Raw genomic sequence first — 23,230 nt, forward strand, 5'->3', positions numbered from 1 at the left:
TGTGCTCCAATGGCTCTTTATCACTCCCATCACTCCTGTGCTCCAATGGCCCTTTATCACTCCCATCACTCCTGTGTCCCAGTGGCCCTTTATCACTCCCATCACTCCTGTGTTCCAATGGCCCTTTATCACTCCCATCACTCCTGTGTTCCAATGGCCCTTTATCACTCCCATCACTCCTGTGTTCCAATGGCCCTTTATCACTCCCATCACTCCTGTGTTCCAATGGCCCTTTATCACTCCCATCACTCCTGTGTTCCAATGGCCCTTTATCACTCCCATCACTCCTGTGTCCCAATGGCCCTTTATCACTCCCATCACTCCTGTGTCCCAATGGCCCTTTATCACTCCCATCACTCCTGTGTCCCAATGGCCCTTTATCACTCCCATCACTCCTGTGTCCCAATGGCCCTTCATCACTCCCATCACTCCTGTGTTCCAATGGCTCTTTATCACTCCCATCACTCCTGTGTCCCAATGGCCCTTCATCCCTCCTGTGTCCCGTTGTACACTACTCCTCGATTCACATTGTGTTTGCGCGGCCTGCTAGCCGGGCGCTGAGAAAAATACTACTTTACTGATATCTTAAGAATTCATCAAACAGGCAGGCAATTGGTAAAACTGATCAGTGGCCGGCGCGTGACGTGGGTTAAATTTTCACTTTTTTTTTCTAAATTCACGTTTATTTTAAAAGTAAAACATTTTAACTAAAATCAGCGCATTTAGCAACTTGTAGGTTTAAAAAAAACCTTACAAGTAAAATTTATATAAAAAAGTATTGTGTATATTTTTATTAATCTTTTTATTCTATATTTATTTACCCGGTGCATGCGCGGCGGGGAATCTGGGTGACAGAGGCCAGAGAGAAGCAGTGTGGTGTTAATAGATGCAATGGAAGGAAGCTTTACTGTGGTGAGAGAGTAGTGGATAAATGGAACAGCCCCCCAGCCACAGAACGTTGTCGAGGGAGAGTGTCTGTGTTAAGCTGTAGCGGTGATGGTAATAGCGGGCTGACGGCGGCCTCGTTATCCGCTTTCCTAACTCTTCTCCTCTTCCGCCAACAGGTGTGACAGAGATCAAAAATGAGTAGCCTCGGGGACAGCTCCACCGACCCTGCGAGCCAGGAGCGCAAGAGGAAAGCCCCGCCATGTGACGTCCTCCAGAAGTGAGTGTCTCCTGCCGGCCGCGCAAGTCTGAGAGGGTGGTAGATAAGCAGAGCAGCCTCCCAGCAGAAGGGGTAGAGGGTAATACAGTGAGGGTATTAAACATGCATGGGATCGGCATACTGCTCCTGAATCTAAGACGAGACCAACAACTAAGGTTTGTTTCAGCGCTTCTGCTGGCAGGCTGCTCCACTTATCTACCACTCTCTGGGTAAAGTAAGTCCTCCTCACGTTCCTCTAGTGTTAGATTCTGGCCTCTTGTAACATTTCTCCTCCTTTGGAATAAATGCCCTCCTGTCCTGTGGGTTTAGGGTGCAGCGTGATGGGAGTTCTTTTCCTTGTCCATGCGCAGCTCTCTCCCCCGACCCTGTAGACGACTGTTATGTAAGGAAAATTGATCCGTTCCCTCGCTCCGCTTGTGAGTTGTCACGGCAACAGGTCTCCTCTGTGAGCGGATTCCAGTGGTTCTCCCACCCCGAGCTCCATCGCGTCCCCCTCGCTGCCTGCCACGGATTCCGCTGCCTCGGCCTGATGGGATTGTGTAACTTGCACTAGCGTGCTTGCAGTTCCCTTCCTGCCGGCCCCTGCGGACAGGCCTTTAATAATGGCCGGGAATTAGCTAGCCCTTCATCTCTGGGAATGTTGCCCCTGCCAGGTTTTGAGGCTTGGCTGGGATCGGTGGCTTCCTTTCCTTTGCTCCACGGTTATTTCTTATTGATATGGCGCCATCATATTCCTTAGTGCTGTACAACACACCCCTGTGTGACTGGCGCCCCTGCCGGCTGCCGGGGAGGGCTGTGTGACTGGTGCCCCCGCTGGCTGCCGGGGAGGACTGTGTGACTGGCGCCGGCTGCCGGGGAGGGCTGTGCGACTGGTGCCCCCGCTGGCTGCCGGGGAGGGCTGTGTGACTGGCGCTCGCGTGTAAAACTTTCATATCACGCAGGCTCTGTCCCAGTGTGATAGGAGTGATGATCCACAGCAGCAGGAAAGCATAGTGGGAATTGCAGTGAATATCTTTGGCTGTATTATGAGGGGCTTCGTAGCTCCTGGTAGCTGGAGGCCTTTGGCAGAGCATGATGGGTGTTGTAGTTTCCAGTAGCATGATGGCTATAGTAGTGACAGAAGATGCCTATCCCTGCTTACAGACTGATCTATCTGCCCCTCACTATCTGCCCCTCACTATCTGCCCCTCACTATCTGCCCCTCCACGCCTTGCTCTGTTTAATAAGACTCCAGGGTTGTGTAAAGTCGCTCGGTGGAAGTAGGTCAATTCACAGAAATCTGAAACCCCAGGAGCTTGCGCTCCATCCCCCCCCGCGTACTTCTCAGCCACCGTGTCCGGCCAGGATCTGTACCACTTACCCTTGTGCCATATCGTTATACCCCCCCCATGTGCTCATTAAAGGGGGCTCAGATCCCCTTCATAATAATAATAATAATAATAATTAATATAATACAATAGTAATTAATACAAGAATCGGGTGAAATAAAAATCAAATACAAATAGAAAGAAATACTAAAAAATCATGATAGAAACATGATTACTACAATAATCTGATGGAACAACAAATAAAAATACAATAAAAGGAAGAAATGGTAAAAAAAAAAAAACCATAATAGTAATAATTAGCAAAATCAGGTGAATAAAAAAAAAAAAAAAAATACAATAAAATAAATAAAACATTAATCAGGAAAAATAATAAATACAATAAAATAGGTTTCGTAAAGAACTTGAGCTGCAAAAAGCCGCGTTTCCAGACAAGCGCTGCGTATACCGGGGGGGTGGGGGGGGTGTAAAATATTGCTGCCCCCTTGGTAGTAGTAAAGCGCATGTCTGTTTTGCTGCAGGATTCCCAGCGAGGGTCACACCTAATAACAGAATCAAGCCAGGGATATCCGCCTGCACCCAGCCCCCCCCCGGGGATACTCGTTACAGCGCGACGCGTACAGGGGGACCTCTGCCACAGGCGGCCGGAGGAGGCCGTTCCGAGGCACGGATTCTGTATCTTTAATCCCCGAGGGCCGCGTTCACTAAACCAGATCCGCGTGCGTTCTTCCAGAAACCGTTCAGCTCTCCGTCGAGCGGGGAAGACGCTGTGATGCGCCTCCCGGCGTGGGTGGTCTTCCGGTGATGCCAACGCCAGCTGTAGTTTGAACCGCAGGAGTCATGCAGGGATTAGGATGTGTTTAGGGTTCGCATGTCTGTGACATCATTGGGGGATACCGCCGGCTCACGGGGGCTCGGCGCTGGTCGGTGCCGCCGGCAGTATGCTCACCGCTCTCCTTTTTGTGGTTTCAGCACCGAGAAGCGCAGGCGGGAGCAGGAGAACAAATACCTGGAGGAGCTCGCCGAGCTGCTGTCGGCCAACATCGCGGACATCGACAGCCTGAGCGTGAAGCCGGACAAATGCAAGATCCTCATCAAGAGGATGGACCAGATCCAGCAGCTGAGGAAGAAGCAGCAGGGTGAGTGAGCCCGAGGGGGGAGCGCGGCTCTGGTGCCGGCCGGCGGCCCCCAGGAGATCCGTGACCTCAGTGGGTTTAACCTCCCCTAAAAACAATAATGCCAAGTAACCGGTCGTTAAATTCCAGAATCACAACCGCCATTCGCGGTCCCGCCGAACGCCCCCCCCCAGGAATAATTGCTTCGTTGTATAAGGAACGTTCTCATTTTGAATTTTGGCGGGAACGCTTAACTGTCATGTGATGCCAAAGCAGACACTGATGGGCTGATACAGTATAAACTCCTTGGGGGGGGATTTAAATCTTCAGCGGGAGGAATGAAACGAGGGATCCGAAAAAGGTTTGTTTGCCGTTAATGCTCCGCCTCGCGTGTCATGCAATAAGTGACGCGATTAAAGAGTTCTTTACGAGGAGGTTCTGGGCGTTCGGCGGGAGGAGGGATGCCGTATTTAGTTCATTAAAGATGGGAAGAGCCGGACCCTGCTTACCTTTTAATGCGTTATGTCCTGGGTACCCCTTTGTACAGCCCTACGGAATATGAGGGCGCTATACAAATCAAATACGAAGTTACAAAAGTGTTCACTTCAACGGAGTATATGGGACAGCAGCTTTAAATTGCACAGGAGTGATGGGAGTGATAAAGGGCCATTGGAACGCAGGAGTGATGGGAGTGATAAAGGGCCATTGGAACACAGGAGTGATGGGAGTGATAAAGGGCCATTGGAACACAGGAGTGATGGGAGTGATAAAGGGCCATTGGAACACAGGAGTGATGGGAGTGATAAAGGGCCATTGGGACACAGGAGTGATGGGAGTGATAAAGGGCCATTGGAACACAGGAGTGATGGGAGTGATAAAGGGCCATTGGGACACAGGAGTGATGGGAGTGATAAAGGGCCGTTGGGACACAGAGTGATGGGAGTGATAAAGGGCCTCTGTACGCCTATGAAGAGATCCCATTAAAAATCAGCCGTTTCCAGCTACAAAAGTCATTTACAACATTAACCCCGTCTGCGCTGGATTCCTGATCCATTTCTTGTTATTTTAAGGATGAAAATTAGCTTTTCTTTCAAAAACAGAGCCCAAACTTTTGCACGGTTTATGTATACACTCACTTATAGTAACCTGAGGCTGTCCGCGTTAAGTCAGACCGTTATGCCAGATCTGTTTGCTTTGAGGTGATTCATGTTAGCAATAAATGATTCACTAATTAAATAAAAAATGCTGGATATACTGGCCCCATCCGGCCCCCGTCTAGTCGGCCGTTCCTCCTGCTGTAAAGACTCAAACCTTAATCAGTCGTTGGTCTCGTCTTAGATTCAGGAGCCGTATGTCTATCCCATGCATGTTTAATACCCTCACTGTATTACCCTCTACCACTTCTGCTGGGAGGCTGCTCAGTTTGTCAATCACCCTTTTAGTACCTGAAAAACACATAAAATTAGCTTCTCCGCTTTGTGTGACGGCCGAGGAGTTGTGTAGATGGCTGTGAAGCGTGCGGGGTTTCCGTATCCCGTCTCTGGGGGGGGTCTGCGGGGCTTCTCGCTGGTTTTTTCATGTTTTTGTGGCTGGAATCTGTATTTTTAGACTTCAAACACCGGAGAGCTTTTTTCACGTTTTTTTTGGCTCCGTCGAGGGGTTTTTCCTCCTCTCCATCTCATTCCGGCTTCTGTGCGGCCCGCGTGTTTCGTGTTTATCTGCGAGTGGGGGCCGGGGATGGGCCGGGCTCCGTGTGAAGCCGGACGGCTTTGGTGGGCTTCCAGCTGCCGTAATGTACAGTTGGCAGGCGGGGGCTGCGCTCGTGGATGTGGCAGGATCCTCGCTTTCTCTTGCCAAGGCAGGGGACGGGAGCCAGCGGGAAGGGCCGGGTCGGGCCGCTCGTTCCCAGGCCTCCCATGTCTGGCTCGTAGTGATGAGGATGAGCTTTTCCAGCAACCTCCGCCACCATGTGATAAATAAGGGGGGGAGATCTTAACTGCCCCGGGTCTTCGCGAGGACTACAAATAAAAGAAACGGGAGCCGCAGGCAGCGAGAATCTGCTACGCGAGGATTTTTCCTCCCCGTGTGGACCGCACTGGCTGCGGAGGCCATCTCTGTTTCTTACCTGACTCAGGTAAACGCAACCCGTTAGAACGTGCACGGCGTGTGTATCATTTAACCGTTTCATGTCCCTTCCGTTGGAAGAACACAAGCTCCTTCTTGTTCTGTATAGCACCCGCATATTCCATAGCGTTGTACGATGGGCTGCTGGAGTTTCGGGACCCTTGGGATCTGTCCAATCGCTTGGAGAATCTGCCGGGAAAATCTTCATTCTCCACGAGACCCCAGAGTCTCCCCGTTTCATCCCAGGGGTCTCTCTTTTCCCCCAACACCCTAAGAATCTGCCCGTTCACTCCGAGAGTCTGCGCATGTCCCACCAAACATCCGCCGCGGCAGAGAGACGGCCGCCCCGGGAAGATGGAAAGGAATCTGGTTGCGTGTCACCTGTTGTACTGCACTGTGGATTATGGCGGCGCTATATAAATCAATACCAATCAGGGCTGCGTGCATTTACTGCTTGGGGGAGGCAGGGGTCGGCGTGGGCCAATAATTATTAGTCAAGGGTGGCTTCTGAGACAAAACAAGCCTCTTAAATTTCTATGGCAACAGCCTATCGGTGGTCTGCATTCGGTGTCACAAGACAATTTAGGTGTTCCCGGCAAAAAATAACAAAGGGGGTAAAATCTTACTTGATAAAAAATAATAAAAAAAAAAAGAGTTCCTGAGGAAGGGGTTGTGAATCGGACCGGACTACGGGGGGGCGGTTCTAATGCTGCGTTTAGTTAGTTAATCCCACAGCGGAAGTGGGACTGCAGCTTTAAACTAAAAGCAATTTTGTCAGCGGATGTTTTCTCCGATTCCAGCAGCCACAGGCCCTCCGCCAACAGGTCTGCGTTTAAACAGTCAGCCGCCCCGCCGAGCTGGTAATAGGCTCTGCGCGTGTTCCAGGCTTTCCATAAATCAGAAGCCCACGCGGGGGCCGCCGTGAACATAACACCGCGTTCTATTACATAACACCCCGCCGGCGGGTATATTAATAAACCCCGGCCACTCGCCCGAGCTGGCCCCGCTTCAGCGCTATCGGGTTCCGGAGCCCAATAAATCGGCGCGCTGTGAAAAGGGATTACAGGGATCGGATTAAAGGGGCGTTTAAATATGCAATATATTTAAATATCAAATATTATATAATAACATGAGAGAGGTATTAATATATTAAAGGGAACGTTTAAATATTCAATATTTAATAAAATATTATCTAAAATATTAAAATTAAATAAATATAGGGATGTTTTATCATTATGCAGGGATCGGGTTAAAGGGATATTTAAGGTGATTAAATATCAAATATTATATAATATAAAATTATAGAAGTATTAATATATTAAAGGGATATTTTAAATATTTAATATTAAAATATCTAAAATATTCAAACGGATTGGGTTAAAGGGATATTTAAGGTGATTTAAATATAAAATATATATATATATAATATAGGGATATTTAAGGGGATTAAATATAAAATATATAATATAGGGATATTTAAGGCGATTAAATATAAAATATATAATATAGGGATATTTAAGGCGATTAAATATAAAATATATAATATAGGGATATTTAAGGCGATTAAATATAAAATATATAATATAGGGATATTTAAGGGGATTAAATATAAAATATATAATATAGGGATATTTAAGGTATTAAAGGGATCGGCCATATTTAAAGGCCCTTTTTATTGCTCTTCTGTGATTCACCGAAGCAAATGCTTTAAAAACTGGGAAAAAAACCTCTTCTGAAAGCCTGTTAAACAGGATCAGGGTCTGCGCGGGCCACGATTGGGGCGGAATAAACTCTAATGCGTTTATTCTTGGAAAATCCTAGCTTGAAACATTCAAGTTTTTTTGTTTTCCGTTAAAATAAAGCTTTTTGGCCGCCCTTTCTCCTCGTTCTCCGCCTGCAGAGCGTTGCCCACGCCTCACGTTGAAGGGGTTAATGTTCTGCAGCGCGAGGACCGCTGAGCTTTCCGCTAGAAGTAGGGCTGGCGCTCGGGGAGCGGATCCTGTAAATTGGGTTTATTTCCTGACGCTCCGTCATCTATAAATTATAAGGACTTCACCTGCTGCCAGAACTTTTCCCCGGGAATAAAGTGCAGATTCAGGGGAAAAGGGTTTTTTTTTTTTAATTTTTTTTTATTTTTTCTTTGTAATTTAGAATAAGTTTTGATTATAAAAACACAAGCTGAGTTTGGGTGCCTCTGCCGGGCGGCCGATTCATACATTTATCTAAAGAAAGGGGCGATCTAGTTAAAGCCGTTGCCAGCTGTATGCAGTCTTGTGTCGTAACGTGACTGAGATTGATGGGAGTTTAGGTCTGATTTGGTGTTGGTGTGGGGTGCGCGAGCCAAGCCTGGATGACCTCCAAAGATCTTTGAAGCTGTTGGTTAAAGAGTTAATATTACCGTAATATCGGGGGGGGGGGGTGACGTGGGGTACTCGGCTCCGGTTCCGAGGCTGCGCGGTTTTTCCTCCCCTGCCCGGCTAGTGGCTGCACGGAGCGTGCGTTCCGTCACGTGTGAAATCACATGTAACGTGTCGCCTGGCCTTTGGACGGCCGTTCCACGTTCTCTTAACCCTTTCTGTGCTGCTATAGGTCTTGTGAAGCAGCGCGGGCGCGATGATCTCTCCATGCGTTTGCAGGGGGGCCGCCGTATGCATTAAAGTGCCCGGAGTGCCCATTTAGGAAGATCCAATGACCTCCTTTGTTTCTTCTTTACATTAACGATCGCGCTGCTGAAAGTGTTAATAGGATTTGATCGTCACTCTGGGGTGTCGCGTATGTCCCCGTATGAAACCGCGTGTAATCCGTCATGTGACAGACAAACGCGTCCTTGCGAGCTGTCCGTCCAATCAGCACGGCCGGTCCACACGGTAGAAGCGACTCGGCATTCCTCCCTCCGGACCAGCGGAAAACATTCCTTCCCGGCCATAAGTGCGTTCCTATAATCCGTACACATGTGACTGGCGTGTCTTGGATCATACATCACATGTGCCGTAGCTTCCGGCCGAGCCTGTACGCTGCCCTATAGATGTCTGTAGTAAGCCCGGGGGCGCTGCCGGCTCTAATAGTCCTTCGACTCCTCGTAAAAGAGCTTGCAATCTGTTCTGTGTGTCTTTATTCTCGTCCACGGAATCTGGGACCATCATATCGCCATCTCTTTGGCGGAGGGGCCGGGGGTATTGGGGTGTGTGTGGGGGGGCTTTCTGCTCCTCTTCCACCGTTTTTGGTCTCTGGGGGGTATGAAGCATCGCGTTATTTCGAACGGGGAATGTTTCCCGGGTCGTGTGATGTTACAGGAACACGAAGCTAATCACAGAAGGGAGCTTCTGCCTCGGTGCGATAAGCTTCAGCCGGCAGGTGGATCCGTCTGTGTTTCTATGACTATTTACTATTATGGGAAGGCATGAATATAAGGATTCGGCGGCCGTTCCTCCTCCGGAATCGATGTTTTCATTGAAAAGGTGGAATCTTGAGGGGCCTGAGCCGGATTATTCAGTGTGACGCGTTCACGTCGTGCCCTTCAGGAACCAGGTGACCCCCCACGTCGGACAGATAGAGAAGCCCCTTCAATGCCACCTCGGAGGAGTTCTGGGGTTCTTAGAGCAGCTCATGCGCCACCGACTCCTTATTGTCTCCTTTTGGCTCCATGGCGGCCACGAACGTCACAGCCGTCTCCTTGAGGCGTTGGCGGTTCCTCTGGTGGTGGAGCCCCTTCTCTCCTGTCCCATCCATACCGTGAAAGGTGAACGAGGACCACCCTAGACTTTCCATCGCGAGCTTCTCCTGCGTTGACGTTTCGGAGTTGGACGCCATCGAGGACGTTGCTCGAAGCTTGATGCTCATGGAGGAGACCGATGAACGGGTAGTCCAAGAAAGGTCGATGGGGCCGTTTCCCGCCATAGGTTCGATCTGCAGAAGAACTGGGAAAAAAGCCTAAGCGGTCAATAATAACCGAGGACAAACCCAGGGCGTACAAATCCAAGACGCCCCGAGGGACCCAACGCGTTTTGAGTTTGGGGGAACTTCTTTGTTTTTGAGCCTAAATCCTGAATTTACCGAACGTCCTCTTAATGCATATGGCGGGGGCCGTTGTCCGCGTGGGAAAAGCTCTCTGGGGCTCGGCTGAGATGAAGCCTCGTCCGTAGGTGAAACGCGCCATCCAACAGGTGTTCGGACACACGGATTAAGCAAATGGGGATGACCTTTTAAACGCACGGGTTCAGCCGGAGTCACGCAGGGCCGAGGGCCGAAGGGCCACGCGTTTTCTTTTCATGTTAAACTAATCAGCCCTTTAACATGTAAATGCCGTGACCAGACTAATACCTCCGGACCCCGCCAATAATCAGCAAATGTCACCGGAGTCTCCGTTTATTCATCTCCCCCCCATGAATGTATTCAGAATAAGCTGCTCCTAGCCGTGGAGGGGGATTAACCCCTGCCGGTACGGCGACAAATAAATGGCCCTTTATCACTCCCATCACTCCTGTGTCCCAATGGCCCTTTATCACTCCCATCACTCCTGTGTTCCAATGGCCCTTTATCACTCCCATCACTCCTGGGTTCCAGCGGCCCTTTATCACTCCCATCACTCCTGTGTCCCAATGGCCCTTTATCACTCCCATCATCCGTTTCTGTAGGTGTCGGGTGTATGTTGTCAGCTCGGGTAGCTGACCATGATTGCTGCGTAGGCTGCTTGAAGCAGAATTGCATGAAACTCAAAGTATTGCTGGGTTGCCCCTTTAACCCCCGGCTTCCCGTGTGATTTCCCCGCAGTAAATACTACGGCCGATGCCAGGAGATGACCAAGGAAAGACTTGCTCGTGTGAGCTTGCAATCTATTCGGACATCTATAGTATGCGTGGCGCCGGCTCCCTGAGTTATATGTATACAGGAGGCCGTATGGTGGTTTGCGGTTTTGCCGAGTTGCCCTCACCTGGGCGCCCGGCCAACACCGTGTCAGTCAATAAGCATTTCCCAATTAATACGCATAACAGAGGGCTCTCCCGTAACCCTTCGGTCGCCGCCTCGCTCCTCGTGTATGTGGAGAGCAGTCGGGTGAAGGAGAGCCGTTCATCCGCTCTACGCTCCGTTAAGTAGATCCGTCCTTATATCCGTTACGGGTAAATAGGGAATGTTTATTACTGATATATACCGGCATCATATATAATGCTTTGGACTTATAGAAACAAGGTGAGGACGGCCCTGGTCAAAGGAGCTAACAATCTAGAAGAGCGGCTAGCCAGCTGACAATCCCCATAGGTTATGTTTTATTGGGGCATTTCTCAGGATTCCCCCCCCCGATACCCTTTCTGTAACGCTGTGCCCCATAACCCGAAGCAAGCACCGCCGTGTACGCTGATCTCAGACGTGTCGCCGTACCGAGCCGTGTCCCTGACACGCGTGTCATGCCCCCCAATCCCCCCTCCAGTCTTCTCTATCCTTGTAGCAATGCGCTCGTTTCAGGTATTCAGAAAGCTGAATCGCTCCGTTTAGCAGCCGCCGAGCCGGACCCCCGCCGCTCGGGAATGAAAGAGCGGCTGATTTATGTGGCTAAACATAGATTGGTAATGCCCCCCCCGTGCTCGGCATGATGTAACGGCGTCGGGGCTCTTGCGTTACGCGCTCCCCGGGTGCGCTAATTGCTAATCGGCGAGGCTTTGCTCTCCGCGGGTTTCTTTCTCTCCCTCGTCTCGTTTCCTTTTTCTCGCAATGAAAAAGCTCATTAAGGTTAAACACCGGAGGCCGTGCCGCCAATAACTGTTACCGCACGCCGCCGATGGCCTACTTACCGCACGCCGAGCCGGCCTGCAACTCCCATCATCCCCAGGCATCCGCCGAATCATTCAGCCTGCTTCCCACCTCCCCCCGGGTGGCAGATCCTCCTTATTTCAGACAGAGGAGTCATTGGATTTTAAAAGTCTTCTCAAAAGGTTCTAAAACGCAAGTCTTATCACCATAGCAACCGTTGGCGAGAATGTTCCGTTGGTCACTATGGCGACACTTTCCCACATTTGCACCAGAACCCCTTTTTCTATGATTCTGTCCGGTGGTCAGTATTCATCCATAAGCTCTGGAGACCACAGCGGTCCCCTTTTCAAATGTATTATTCTGATTATATCTGAAGACGCTTCAAAGCTCAGACGGAGACCTTATAGGAAAAAAGTTTTACCAGTAAATATTAATTCATGTAAACTATTTTTTTCATATTTAATAAAAACCGATTGAGAAAAATCTTTTTTTATTTTTTTTTATTTCCCATGACGCCGGTGCTCAGTCATAGAAGCCCCGGGGAAGTGCCGGGCAGCAGCGGAGGTTACCAGACGGAGGATCCGGGTCCCCTGCAGTGCTGCGGGGGATCTGGATCTTAGTCTCATAGTCGAGCTCTCCATGTATCGGTTTGTCTGTCTGTCTGTCAGTTCTCGTCTCGTCAGACCCCTTGAATATATGTATTGTATTAAGCGCTGCGTACACTGTCGGCGCTATATAAATAAAAGATAATAATAATCGTTTATTTTCCATTACTTCTAATCTGATTTCGGGTCGGAATCCTGCCTTTTAGGATGTTTTCTTGCTATGTTGTTTCCCGTTTATAACTTGTTGCTGTTTCTATGTTCAGGGCGCGTTTCCGTTTTTAATTATTTATTGTTTGGTGATGATTATTATTATTATTATTATTATTATTATCGCTCGGCTCTCGCCCGAGATGTCAGGCCGCTCTGCTGATAATTTGAAAGTTTTTCGTGTTTCCCGGACAGCCGTGGGATTATCCTTTATTTTTTGGGGGGCCGCGCCGTGTGTTAAGAAACCTCTTAAAGCCCCGGCGTATCCATGTGCAGCGCTGTCAGAACAATCCCTCTTTCCTGAAGAGGCTGTGGCGCCTCTGTGGCTCGCAGCGTTGGCTGTACGCTGTGCAGGGGCTACATTAAGAAGTTGTTATTCTGGAGATAGTTAGTAGTTTCAGCGCTTTGGGTCTATATTCAGAGAAAAACAGAATTTGCCGGCAGGTCGGCCCCATCCGGCCCCCGTCTAGTCGCCCGCTTCTCCTGCTGTAAAGACTCAAACCTTAATCAGTCGTTGGTCTCGTCTTAGATTCAGGAGCCGTACGCCTACCCTATGCATGTTTAATACCCTCACTGTATTAGCCTCTACCACTTCTGCTGAGAGGTCGTTCCACTTATCTACCACCCTCTCAGTAAAGTTAAACTCCCTTCCATTCCATCTCAGCCTCTGACTCTCTAGTGTTAGATTCGGGTCTCTTGTTGTAACTCCTCCTTTGGAATAAACGTCTCTCCTGTACTGTGTTATTAAATGTCTCCCCCCCCCCCTCTCCCCGTCCTGTACGGCGCGGGGTATTTGGAGATCCGCGCATTAATGATTTCTGGTGGGCGCTTCGTGAGATCCCCTGTGTGACCCGCGCTGGTTTCTTGATTCGTTGCAGAGAAGGCTCCCGGAGCGGACGACGACGTTCAGAAGTCGGACATCTCGTCCAGCAGCGGGGGAGTCATCGAGAAGGAGTCGCTCGGCCCGCTGCTTCTGGAGGTACGGCCATTACGTCTTCTACATAGAAATACGTGTGTAGAGCGTGTGGTGCTAGTGTGTGTGATGGGTGTGTGATAGAGGTGTGTGTGTGTGTGTGTGTGTAAATGTATAGGGGGGTGTATTTCTAATTTTATGATATATATGCAGAGAGCGGATTGGTCACTGGGGGCGGCCATATTGCTTTTTAGACTCCCATCCATGTAATTAGGCTAGAAATGAATGGGGGGGGTCGCGACGGAAAGGGATCAATGACTTCTGTGAGCTGTGCTTGGCACACAAAGGGTTAGTCAGCCAATTTGGGGCCTGCCAGGACTCTACGTAGTGCATCAAATTGACAGTTCTCCTCTGTGGAATAGGTAGAACAACTCCTATCACTTCCAGGCGGCCCATGGGTAGGCAGCATTTAGCAGGTACAGAGACTCAGTTCTGAGTGGCCCCGGGCCAGTTGGGATCCCGATTGTTTCTACAGGCTGTCAACATCCCAGCCAATCGGAGCTCAATCCACCCCCAACAAATTCTGCACCCCCTCCACCCCATATCAAGGGGGGTCAGTATAAGAGGCAGTCCTGTTGCCATGGTGATTAACCATTGTACACCAGAATCAATCTTTCTTCATAACCCTGACATCCAGGGGCGTACCTAAAAGGGGGGGCGGTCCCCCGGGTGTCACTCATCAGGGGGGTGCCGCCTAACGTGGGCCTGCAGCTCACTGCTGTGGCCCCTGAGCACTGTATGAGGAAACTTTCCCCACGCCGGGGCAGCAGTCGGCCCCAGTGATGATCAGCCGGCCCCCGGACCAGTGAAATCTTCAAGAGAGGTAAGGGCGGAAATGGGACAGGCAGGCTGTTTTGGGGTCAGCGGCGGCAGTTGACATACAGTTTGCAAATTTTTTTTTAAAAAAAACCAAACACTTTAACTATTTAAGCGCATCACTGATCCCGTTTCCCAGCATGCACTTGGCTTTCTCTTTAGGACCGGCTTCCATGACAGATATATAGATTTTTTATAAATTATTTTTATTTGGGACAGATGAAGTCCCCGCCACGCGTGTCACACTCACACTCACGCTAAGTTTCAGTGGCGTGTGTAGCCGGCGTGTCGTATTTCACTGTACGCTCGTCGTTGGCACATGAGATGCGCAGCCACGGCGACCTGCTTGCGCACAGGTGTTTTTATTTTTAGGTTTGTTTTTTTCGTTGCGTGAGAAACTTATTCTATTTTTCTATCCGTTGCGTAGGATAAGCGGCCAGCGATGGGAAATACTATCGCGGGACGGCCGTAGCGATTGCCGCCGTTGGCGTCGGGTCTTTGCGTTGGACGGTGCGGATAATCCGTTGCTTAGCAACCAGGATTGTGTTCAAGGCTCCGGTAAACGTGGCGCGGGGCGACTCTTCTCGCCCACTGTTTGCAGTCAGTGTTTGGGGCTTTTATGTAATGCCCTTTTTTGTTTGGGGGGGGGTTCTCCCCGTATAACATGACGTGTCCGCGGGTGGGAGACGGTTGCGTAGAGACCGCTCCGGAAACGGTTTCCTAGCAACCGTAGAGTGCGTGTGATTCACCGGGACGACGGAAGGCGAACAGAGATGCGCAGATGGCGCTTCGTGAAACATTGGCTGTCATTTACAAACTATGAGATCCGTTCCGGCCCCCGGGAGCCCGTTAACGGGACGGCGACACCTCCATATAATATATAAATACAAGCTCAGCCTTTGTTTGTTCCCAGATTATTAAGGGTTAACGTTATTGTCATGCAACATTGGTCCTCTTATACGATGCGTAGATTCAGTCGGCCCCATCCGGCCCCCGTCTAGTCGCCCGTCTCTCCTGCTGTAACGACTCAAACCTTAATCAGTCGTTGGTCTCAGTGGTTGATTCAGAAGCCGTATGTCTATCCCATGTATGTTTAATACCATCTACCGCTTCTGCTGGGAGACTGTTCCACTTATCTACTACTCTTAGACCAGATGAGCAAAGCACAGGTCACGTGACTTCTGTGTTACCAAGTAAAGTTGTAGAGGAATTTGTTTTTAGAGGGAAAAAATAAGTATAAATGCAGGGATCGGTATTGCAGTTGGCTGCATGTAATGGCAAATGAGCACAAAATGGTTATTTTATAGAGAATGTTATACATATACATTATATACATATAATAATAATAATAATAATAAAATATATATAAGTTATGTCTTATGTTTCTGGAGCATGTAACCTTTAGTCACAATTTTCTAACCTAACCGCTCCCCCCCCCCAAAAAAAAACAAATTAAAAATATCTGTTTAAGTTTATTGGATAATTTTAACGCCGCAGCGTTCTATCCGCTGATATCCCATTCATTAAACTAAATACCGTGCGCGTTCTCCGCGTTATGACTGCACCTCGGGGGGGGGTGGGCGTTCCACTCGCGCTCCGCTCTGATCCCGGGGTCCGGAATGTTCTGATGGGAGGGCTGTGTTGGGAGGCGCAGGGTTAAGCTGACCAGGCCCTAATTCCCGTGGATGTCGGAGATTTTGTTTGCCGGTTCCAGCGGCGTTCAGATTCCCGGTTCTGGCTGCGGTTTTGGCTGCGGTGCCTGTTAATTACCGCGGTACATGACATGCTGTTGTATTAGGCGTCCAGCCAGACACAGAGCAAGCATAGCCGATCGGAGGCCTGGAGGGGAACATGCGCGGCTTTCCAGCCGAGAGCACCTTGCGGCACGGCTCTCGTATTGTAAACAGACGGGACCTGCCGCTCAAGGGGGGTGTCTGTGATCCGGCAACAACTTCAGCGGGGTTTTTAAGGTTTGCGTAGGGCAGAGAGGGTAGTGTATGAATGGAGGGAGCTCCCGGATGAAGTGGGAGAGGTAGTGTCTGACAGCTTAGTATTTAATAAGAAATTCTGCGTGTCTGGTGGGATCCGGCCCATGATGGACACCCCCTGTGCTGGAGGAACGGCCCCTCCTTAGATTCTGTACACCTCTAGTGGCTGTCGGATACATTTCCAGTGACACATGAAAGGGTTAACATTGATAAATTCGATCAGTTATAATATCCCCTGTATTCGTTTTTTGTGCTCTGTATACAGGAGCCGCCATCTTGCTGCCCCGTCGCGGGGTATAAATCTCCCCGTGGCCCTGAGATATCTGTGATAATAGCGTTACGGATCGAGGGACCTGCGCGGCTGAAAACAATCTCTAGCGCTTGAGGCTCTGGCGCTGTTCTCCAAAACAATGCGGGGGGAGAACAGGAAGCGGCTGACAACTTCCTGCTCGGGCTGACGGGAGGGAGAAAACAGGAAGCAGCTTCCAACTTCCTGCTGGGACTGACGGGAGGATTCTGATACCGCCTGCACTGAGGGATCATGGGAAACGGAGGGGAATTTGCATAAAACACCTTGAAGGACAGAATAATAAAAAATGTAGCCTTCTATAAAAATAATAGGGCGGTTATCTGGCTTCTGGTTTTTATCTCGGGTGTTTATTACACAAGGTGCTCTCAGGTGTTCCGTTCCCCTGTATTAATGCGAGAGACCCCTCAGGCCGCGGCCCCCTCGGAGGCTCGTGATACCTGTGACGCGGCAGAGCGCTCGGATTGGCCGCGATCTTCCCATCTGTTTTGTGAATCCGGCGTTCCGGTTCCCGTCGCTGGAATGTGGAATATGAACTCGGGATTTTGCAGCTGGTTTATATTTTTATTTCTTACCAAGGAAAGAGAAGGCTGGACCCCCGGGGGTTAATTTATTAACCACCAGCACGGTGTGTGCCCCCCCCCCCGTATAGGCTGCTGCCATAGTTACCGCGCAAACCGCTAATAAAGGGAAATTGATTTGGCGCTAAATGAATTGTAAATCAATGAATTTTATTAATAAAAGTCCACCGTGTCCCTGCTGCACGCCAAAGAGGAGTCCCTTTAAATAAAAGGGGTGTGGCTGGGGGCGGGGTTTACTTTGTTCTCCGTTGCGGGGTGTTTGTGTAACTGGTCGGGCATTTAGAAGGAGTTTTATTTTCCCCGTTTAATTTATAAAGCCGTTTCCTGCTGTTTCTATACACATTATCGGGGCTTTTAGGGCCGTAGAACCCTGCGATCCCCTCATACCCAGCAAACATTCTGACCTCCTGGAAAAGAGGGGCATCAGGGGAGGAAAAAGAGGGACTGGCCAAACTAAACAGAGACACTTGGCTAATATTCTTGTTTGTTTTGTTTTTTTTTATGTTGTTGCTGGCTTTGTCCAGTGCCTGCCATTAAATATAAGCCACCCACCAGTAGGGCCAAACAGCTGTGACATCCTGTGTGCCCCCGGTGGGGTAAATCCAGCCTCCATTCTTCAAAGCCACATAGGGATCCCCCATATCCGCGCAGACAGAAGAAGCTCTCTTTGCTGATTGGTTGAGGCTGATTTAGTAAGGGCTGAGGGAGGGGAAGGAAGAGAACCTCGGGACAGGATGTTGATTGGATAATGCTGGCTCTGCCACAGGTTGCCCACGGTTACAATGGACCCTTTTAAAGCGAGTGCAGTGGTTATACCACGGCTGGGAGTGATGGGCTTTTTGTGTGTGGGGTCAGAGGGATCCCGGGGGTCCGTTTGATAGTTTGCTGGTTTTGTGATCTGGTGGGATCCAGTAGATCCACGATTCCCGGCTTATTAATGTCATTGCTGGTTTCTCCCCGTCTTCCAGGCTCTCGATGGATTCTTCTTCGTCGTCAACCAAGAGGGCCGCATCGTCTTCGTGTCGGAGAACGTCACCAACTACCTGGGGTACAAGCAGGAGGAGCTCATGAAGGACAGCATCTACAGCATCCTACACGTGGGAGACCACGAGGAGTTCGTCAAGAACCTGCTGCCCAAATCTCTCGGTAAGCTGGCAACAACCAATGAAGTCCCTCCCTCCATACACTTCCATTAGTCAGCGAGTCCAGCGTTTTAACAAAGACATAACATTGTTGAGTTAAACGGCCTGGAGAAGTACGGCTGACAGAGAGCACTAAGCTAGAAATGTTGGGGGGGGGGGGACAATTTTTGAGAATGAAAAAACCCAGTGCAGAGATCTAATCTATCCTCCTACAAACCCACCTAAAACCGCTGACTTCCCACATTTCTGGGTAGGATATATCTCGTATCTTGGAGGTGATTCCAAGCCAGAGATAACTCATTGATTTCACATGTAAGAGATTTATGCTATAGATTCCATATGATAATGTGACCTCGTACACGCGGTACATCCAACACGCACACAAACACACACACACAAACACACACACACACAAACACACACACACACACACACACAAACACACACAGATACTGTTTGAGAGGAAACCATGAAAAGATGTCATTTTATTTATCCGTTATTTAAGGTGGAAGTCTCACGGGGGGGAAAAAAACATTTCGACAGGCGTTCTGTACGGTGCCGGCACTGACAAAAAAAACTCGGTCTGATTTCAGTCCTTTATCTGCAGACCTGGATATCGTCAGAGGTGATGTTTTGGGTGACGCTTCCGGCTCAAACTCTGTACTGAGTCGAAATGTTAGAAAAAAACCCCCCCAATAGTTCAGACTTTCCACGTTTAGGGTCCTGGTGCGAGCTCATAGTCACTCGACTCCGATGATTGGGAAACCGAGTGATACGATGATGATGATGATGATGAACTCTCTTCAGGATCCGGCTGAGTAGGGAATAGGTCCTCGTATCTTGGAGGCGGCTCCGAAGGGTAATACTCATCGTTGTTTTGTACGTTCGGCCCCCACGGTCTTGGAACGTTGTGTTCATTTTCCCCGCCGCGTCGGCCGGAATCATGGTCGCCCCTTTCAAAGAAGAGGCTGTCGTAGGAAGGAGGGTCCCTGCTCATTGACCAATCAGGTCCTCCTGCAAAGTGTGGAGGGGGGGTGACGTCATCACCCAATGTTACAGGAAGCGGCTGATATCTGAAGGCTTCTGGGTCCTCCTCAGAGTCGCCGTCCCGACAGCTTTTGCTCATATAGACAGCCAGGCTGTAACACAAACCGATTACTGTGAGTGCGATTATCCGCACAAAGCGAGCTACACAGACTTTAGGGGTTTTGTCTGTGTTGGATGCCGGTTTGCAGACTGGAACCACAAGTCCTGGGATATAAATCAGTACCCCGCAAACCAGTAACAGCATCCCGAGTATCAGGAACTGCGCAAACTGCCGGCTTTTCCCGCAGAGGAAGCTGCTATCTGCATCCGTCGGGTCTCCTTCTAATTCCCTCCTTCTCTCTCGTTGGGCAGTAAACTCCGCCATTATTAAACATGCCAGCCCTAACCCGGCAAGTACCGGGCCCGTCACCTTGTAGGCGATACAGCTGTCGGACTGGCATGTCGCGAACCCATAGACAGAAAGTAGAGATCCGCCGCATAAGAGCGCCCAGCCAAATACACACAGCGCGAATGTTATTCTGCTGCTTGTGCGAGGGCCAGGAGTGCCGAAGCAAGTGCGCTCCATGACGGCTGAAACGTGTATCTGTCGGGTGTCAGTCAAAGATGTTCAGGTGCAGAGACTCGCGCCTATGTGCCGGGTATTCCGTCACACGAATGAAGGCCTTTTACTCTCTGCCTACTTTGTCTTTTCAGAGTCAATAGAAATCGCGATTTCGCTGCCTGTCGTGGACAGGTAACTGTTATGCTCAGTACTGCTACTGCTCACAATCTGAAACAACCACAGTGTCTGGATGTGCTTTTACAGAACATCACAGCATTGTGACATCACAGCACTATGACATCACAGTCAGGGCAGGCTGTACCACAGTGCAAGGACCGATAGGGGTGTTCTGTCCTGCTTCCAAATATTCTCAGGGCCAATACACAGCTGCCTCTTTCACAAATGTTTTATTCCACATGACCCCCCCCCTCTCCTTACACGAAGTGGTTTGTTCCAAAGAGACTTTCTGCAGTGTTGAGAAGTAAGGGCTTCTTCTGACATTGCGCATGCTTCACAGAAATACTCGTAGATTGTTAATAGATGACAACGTTGAGGATACTTGGACAGGAGAAGAAACCCTGTTTACACTTAATAAAAGACAATTAACCCATGAAGGACCAGACTGTTTTTTATTTTTTGTTACCCTTTGTGACCGAGGATGTTTTGACGCTTTGGCGGTGCTCGTATTTAGCTGCAATTTTCTCCTCTCCCATTTAGTGAACCCACGCCAGTTTTATATTTTTTTTTTTTCTTCTTCAGGACAAGAATTTTTTTGATCTTGTCTAGGGCTGCAACTAACGATTATTTTAATAATCGATTAGTTGGCCGATTATTTTTTCGATCGGATAAAAAAATGCAATTTTTTAAAATGTAAAATAATGTAATAAAAAACGTACAATTTACACTTTCATCTCTTTATCGCAATGGCCTCTCTCTATTCACCTTCTTGTTTTACTGACATAATAATAAAAGCTACAAGAACCCAAACACAGTGCTTCTCAAACTAGGTTTTAATACAAAGTTATTAGTAAATATTAATTCATGTTAACTATTTTTCATATTTAATAAAAACTATGAGAAAAAAGCCTTGTTTATATTTTTTTATTTACCAAACTGCCCCCAGTTATGCACATCTGACCCCCAGCTTGCCACTCTGCCCCCATATATGCCTTATACCTCTTATATGACAGATTCCACTGTGCCCCCTGATATGCCTTATACTCCTTATATGCCAGTGATATGCAACTGAGCCCCCTGATATACCTTTTACCCCCAGATATGTTTTATGCCCCCCTGATATGCCTAATATCGATATGCCTTATACCCCCTATATGCCCTGAAATTCATAATACCCCCCCATACACCACTATAACTCACTCATACACCACTCTGGCTCCTCCCCCTCCCATACACCACTCTGGCTCCTCCCCTCCCATACACCACTTTGGCTCCTCCCCTCCCATACACCACTTTGGCTCCTCCCCTCCATACACCACTTTGGCTCCTCCCATACAACACTCTGGCTCCTCCCCCTCCCATACATCAGCATAAGTGAAGGGCAGTAACGGAGGCTGCCTGTGCGATGCAGACCCCCACCGGCTGACAGAGAGGATGATTCTCTGTCAGCTGGTGGGGGTCTGCGCGATGCACACAGACAGCCTCCGTTACTGCCCTTCACTTAGGCTGAGGCTTCTATGAAGCATCAGTGAAAGTGCCTTCAGTAACGGAGCCGGGTAGAGAGGTAGAGCGGTGTATGGGAGGGGGAGGAGTCAGAGCAGTGTATGGGAGGGGGAGGAGTCAGAAGAGTGTATGGGAGGGGGAGGAGTCAGAGCAGTGTTTGGGAGGGGGAGGAGTCAGAGCAGTGTATGGGAGGGGGGAGAGAGACGGAAGTGAGAGACCGTCGACTCTTTTTCTGACTTTGAAAAAAAAAAAAAAAAAGTATATTTTGAAAAATATTTTACTCTTCTTCAAAATCTAATGAAAAAAAAAATAGATTCTCCCGTTTGTCTTGAGTTTAGAAATACCCAATGTCTTTCTGATTTTTGCAAGTTATATGGCAAGTACAAGTAGCAGATTGCGATGTTTTTTTCCCAAATCTGGCCATTCTGCCTCCATATTTGGGGCATATTTGAAGCTGGCTAATTCAATTTACCCCATCAAACCATATATATTTAAAAAAACTAGATACCCCAAGGTATATCAGATGCTGGTATTTGAACCTTTTCCTTTCGGAAAGTACCGAAGAAGTACCGGCCAGCAGCAGAGGTTTGTCTACGTGCATTGCGCGTAGGCAGACCGGCAGACCGGCATATAGGGGGTTATAAAGCATATTTGGGGGGCAGACCGGCATATAGGGGGTTATAAAGCATATTTGGGGGGCAGAGTGACATAGGGGATTATAAGGCATATTGGGGCACGGTGGCATATAGGGGGTATGACATATTTGGGGGGCATAGGGACATCTCTGGGGTATAGGGCATAGCAAAGGGCACTATAGCTTATAGGGGGTATAAGGCATATTTGTTGGGGCAGATGGGCATATCTGGGGTATAAGGCATATCAGATGGCACAATGGCATATAGGGGGTATAAGGGATATTTGGGGGGTGCAGAGGGGTATATGGCATATGGGGGGCCAGGTGTACATCTGGGGGTATAAGGCATATCAGGGGGTATAAGGCATATCTGGGAGGCAGTGTGGCGAGCCTGGGCTCAGATATGCAGGTTTGGAAATAAAAACAAGAAATGCATTTTCCTCGGTGTTTTTATTCTGCCGTTTGTTTTTAACATCCAATTATTTTAAATAAACAAAAGATTTACAATTTTTCAATTAATCCGATAAAAAAATATCGGCCAACTAATCGATTGTAAAAATAAACGTTAGTTGCAGCGTTAGATCCAACTGCTCTCAATATACCCCGGCTGCGCGTCCCGAGGGCAGGATCTGTCTGCACTCTTCAGAGCAGATAGTGGGGGTTAAAGGGACCGGTTAATGCCCCGGACACCCCCGCCATAGAAGAATGCATATTAAGTACCCAGCGAGTAACCCTAACCCTTTGTGAGGACGTTAATATGCAATCTTCAAGAATGAAACTGCAGCCCTGCTGCTGCAGCTGCCCTCCTCCTTCTCTTGGCCCACTGATTAGCTACTTGAAATAGTCGGTCAGCGGCAGGAAAGTGATCCTGTTGAAGCCGATGGGGGCATTTTCACACCCCATCTGCAGGGAGGCGAGTATATCACGTGCAAGGAGATGTGCCCCCACCAAATACTTCTTCAGCAGGGCTTTTAAATGAGGGGCAAATTCATGCGTGTGGGGGGGATTTCTGCGGTACACCCCCCACCTTGCCATGCATTTCCAAAGGGGCTACCGAAAAATCTCAAGGCGCAATAAAGTCCCCGCGATGGCTGGAGGGTCCGCAGGTCAGAGAACGTGGAGCGTCATCAATAATCTTTATTTAAACGATTGCATTGTCCTTAAGGGGTTAAAAAAAAATAGTGCCCAAATTCTCTAATTACAGCCATTCTGAGGATTTAAGGTGAATCTAACAT

The 23,230-nt window shown here is 49.0% G+C and overlaps 1 protein-coding gene across 2 annotated transcripts in view; it reads left to right on the forward strand.

Moving 5' to 3' along the window:
• NCOA1 (nuclear receptor coactivator 1) overlaps nucleotides 1-23,230 on the forward strand; it is a 66,587-nt gene that overhangs the window by 13,541 nt on the left and 29,816 nt on the right. For both annotated transcript variants that reach the window (XM_053459508.1, XM_053459509.1), the window contains exons 2-5: nucleotides 1,065-1,165; nucleotides 3,463-3,629; nucleotides 13,165-13,265; nucleotides 17,920-18,097. In XM_053459508.1, coding sequence (XP_053315483.1) covers nucleotides 1,083-1,165; nucleotides 3,463-3,629; nucleotides 13,165-13,265; nucleotides 17,920-18,097 — 529 coding nt within the window. In that variant the 5' untranslated portion in view covers nucleotides 1,065-1,082. The remainder of the gene's footprint in view (nucleotides 1-1,064; nucleotides 1,166-3,462; nucleotides 3,630-13,164; nucleotides 13,266-17,919; nucleotides 18,098-23,230) is intronic.

Source organism: Spea bombifrons, chromosome 3 (assembly GCF_027358695.1).
Source record: "Spea bombifrons isolate aSpeBom1 chromosome 3, aSpeBom1.2.pri, whole genome shotgun sequence".
Lineage (NCBI taxonomy): Eukaryota > Metazoa > Chordata > Amphibia > Anura > Pelobatidae > Spea > Spea bombifrons.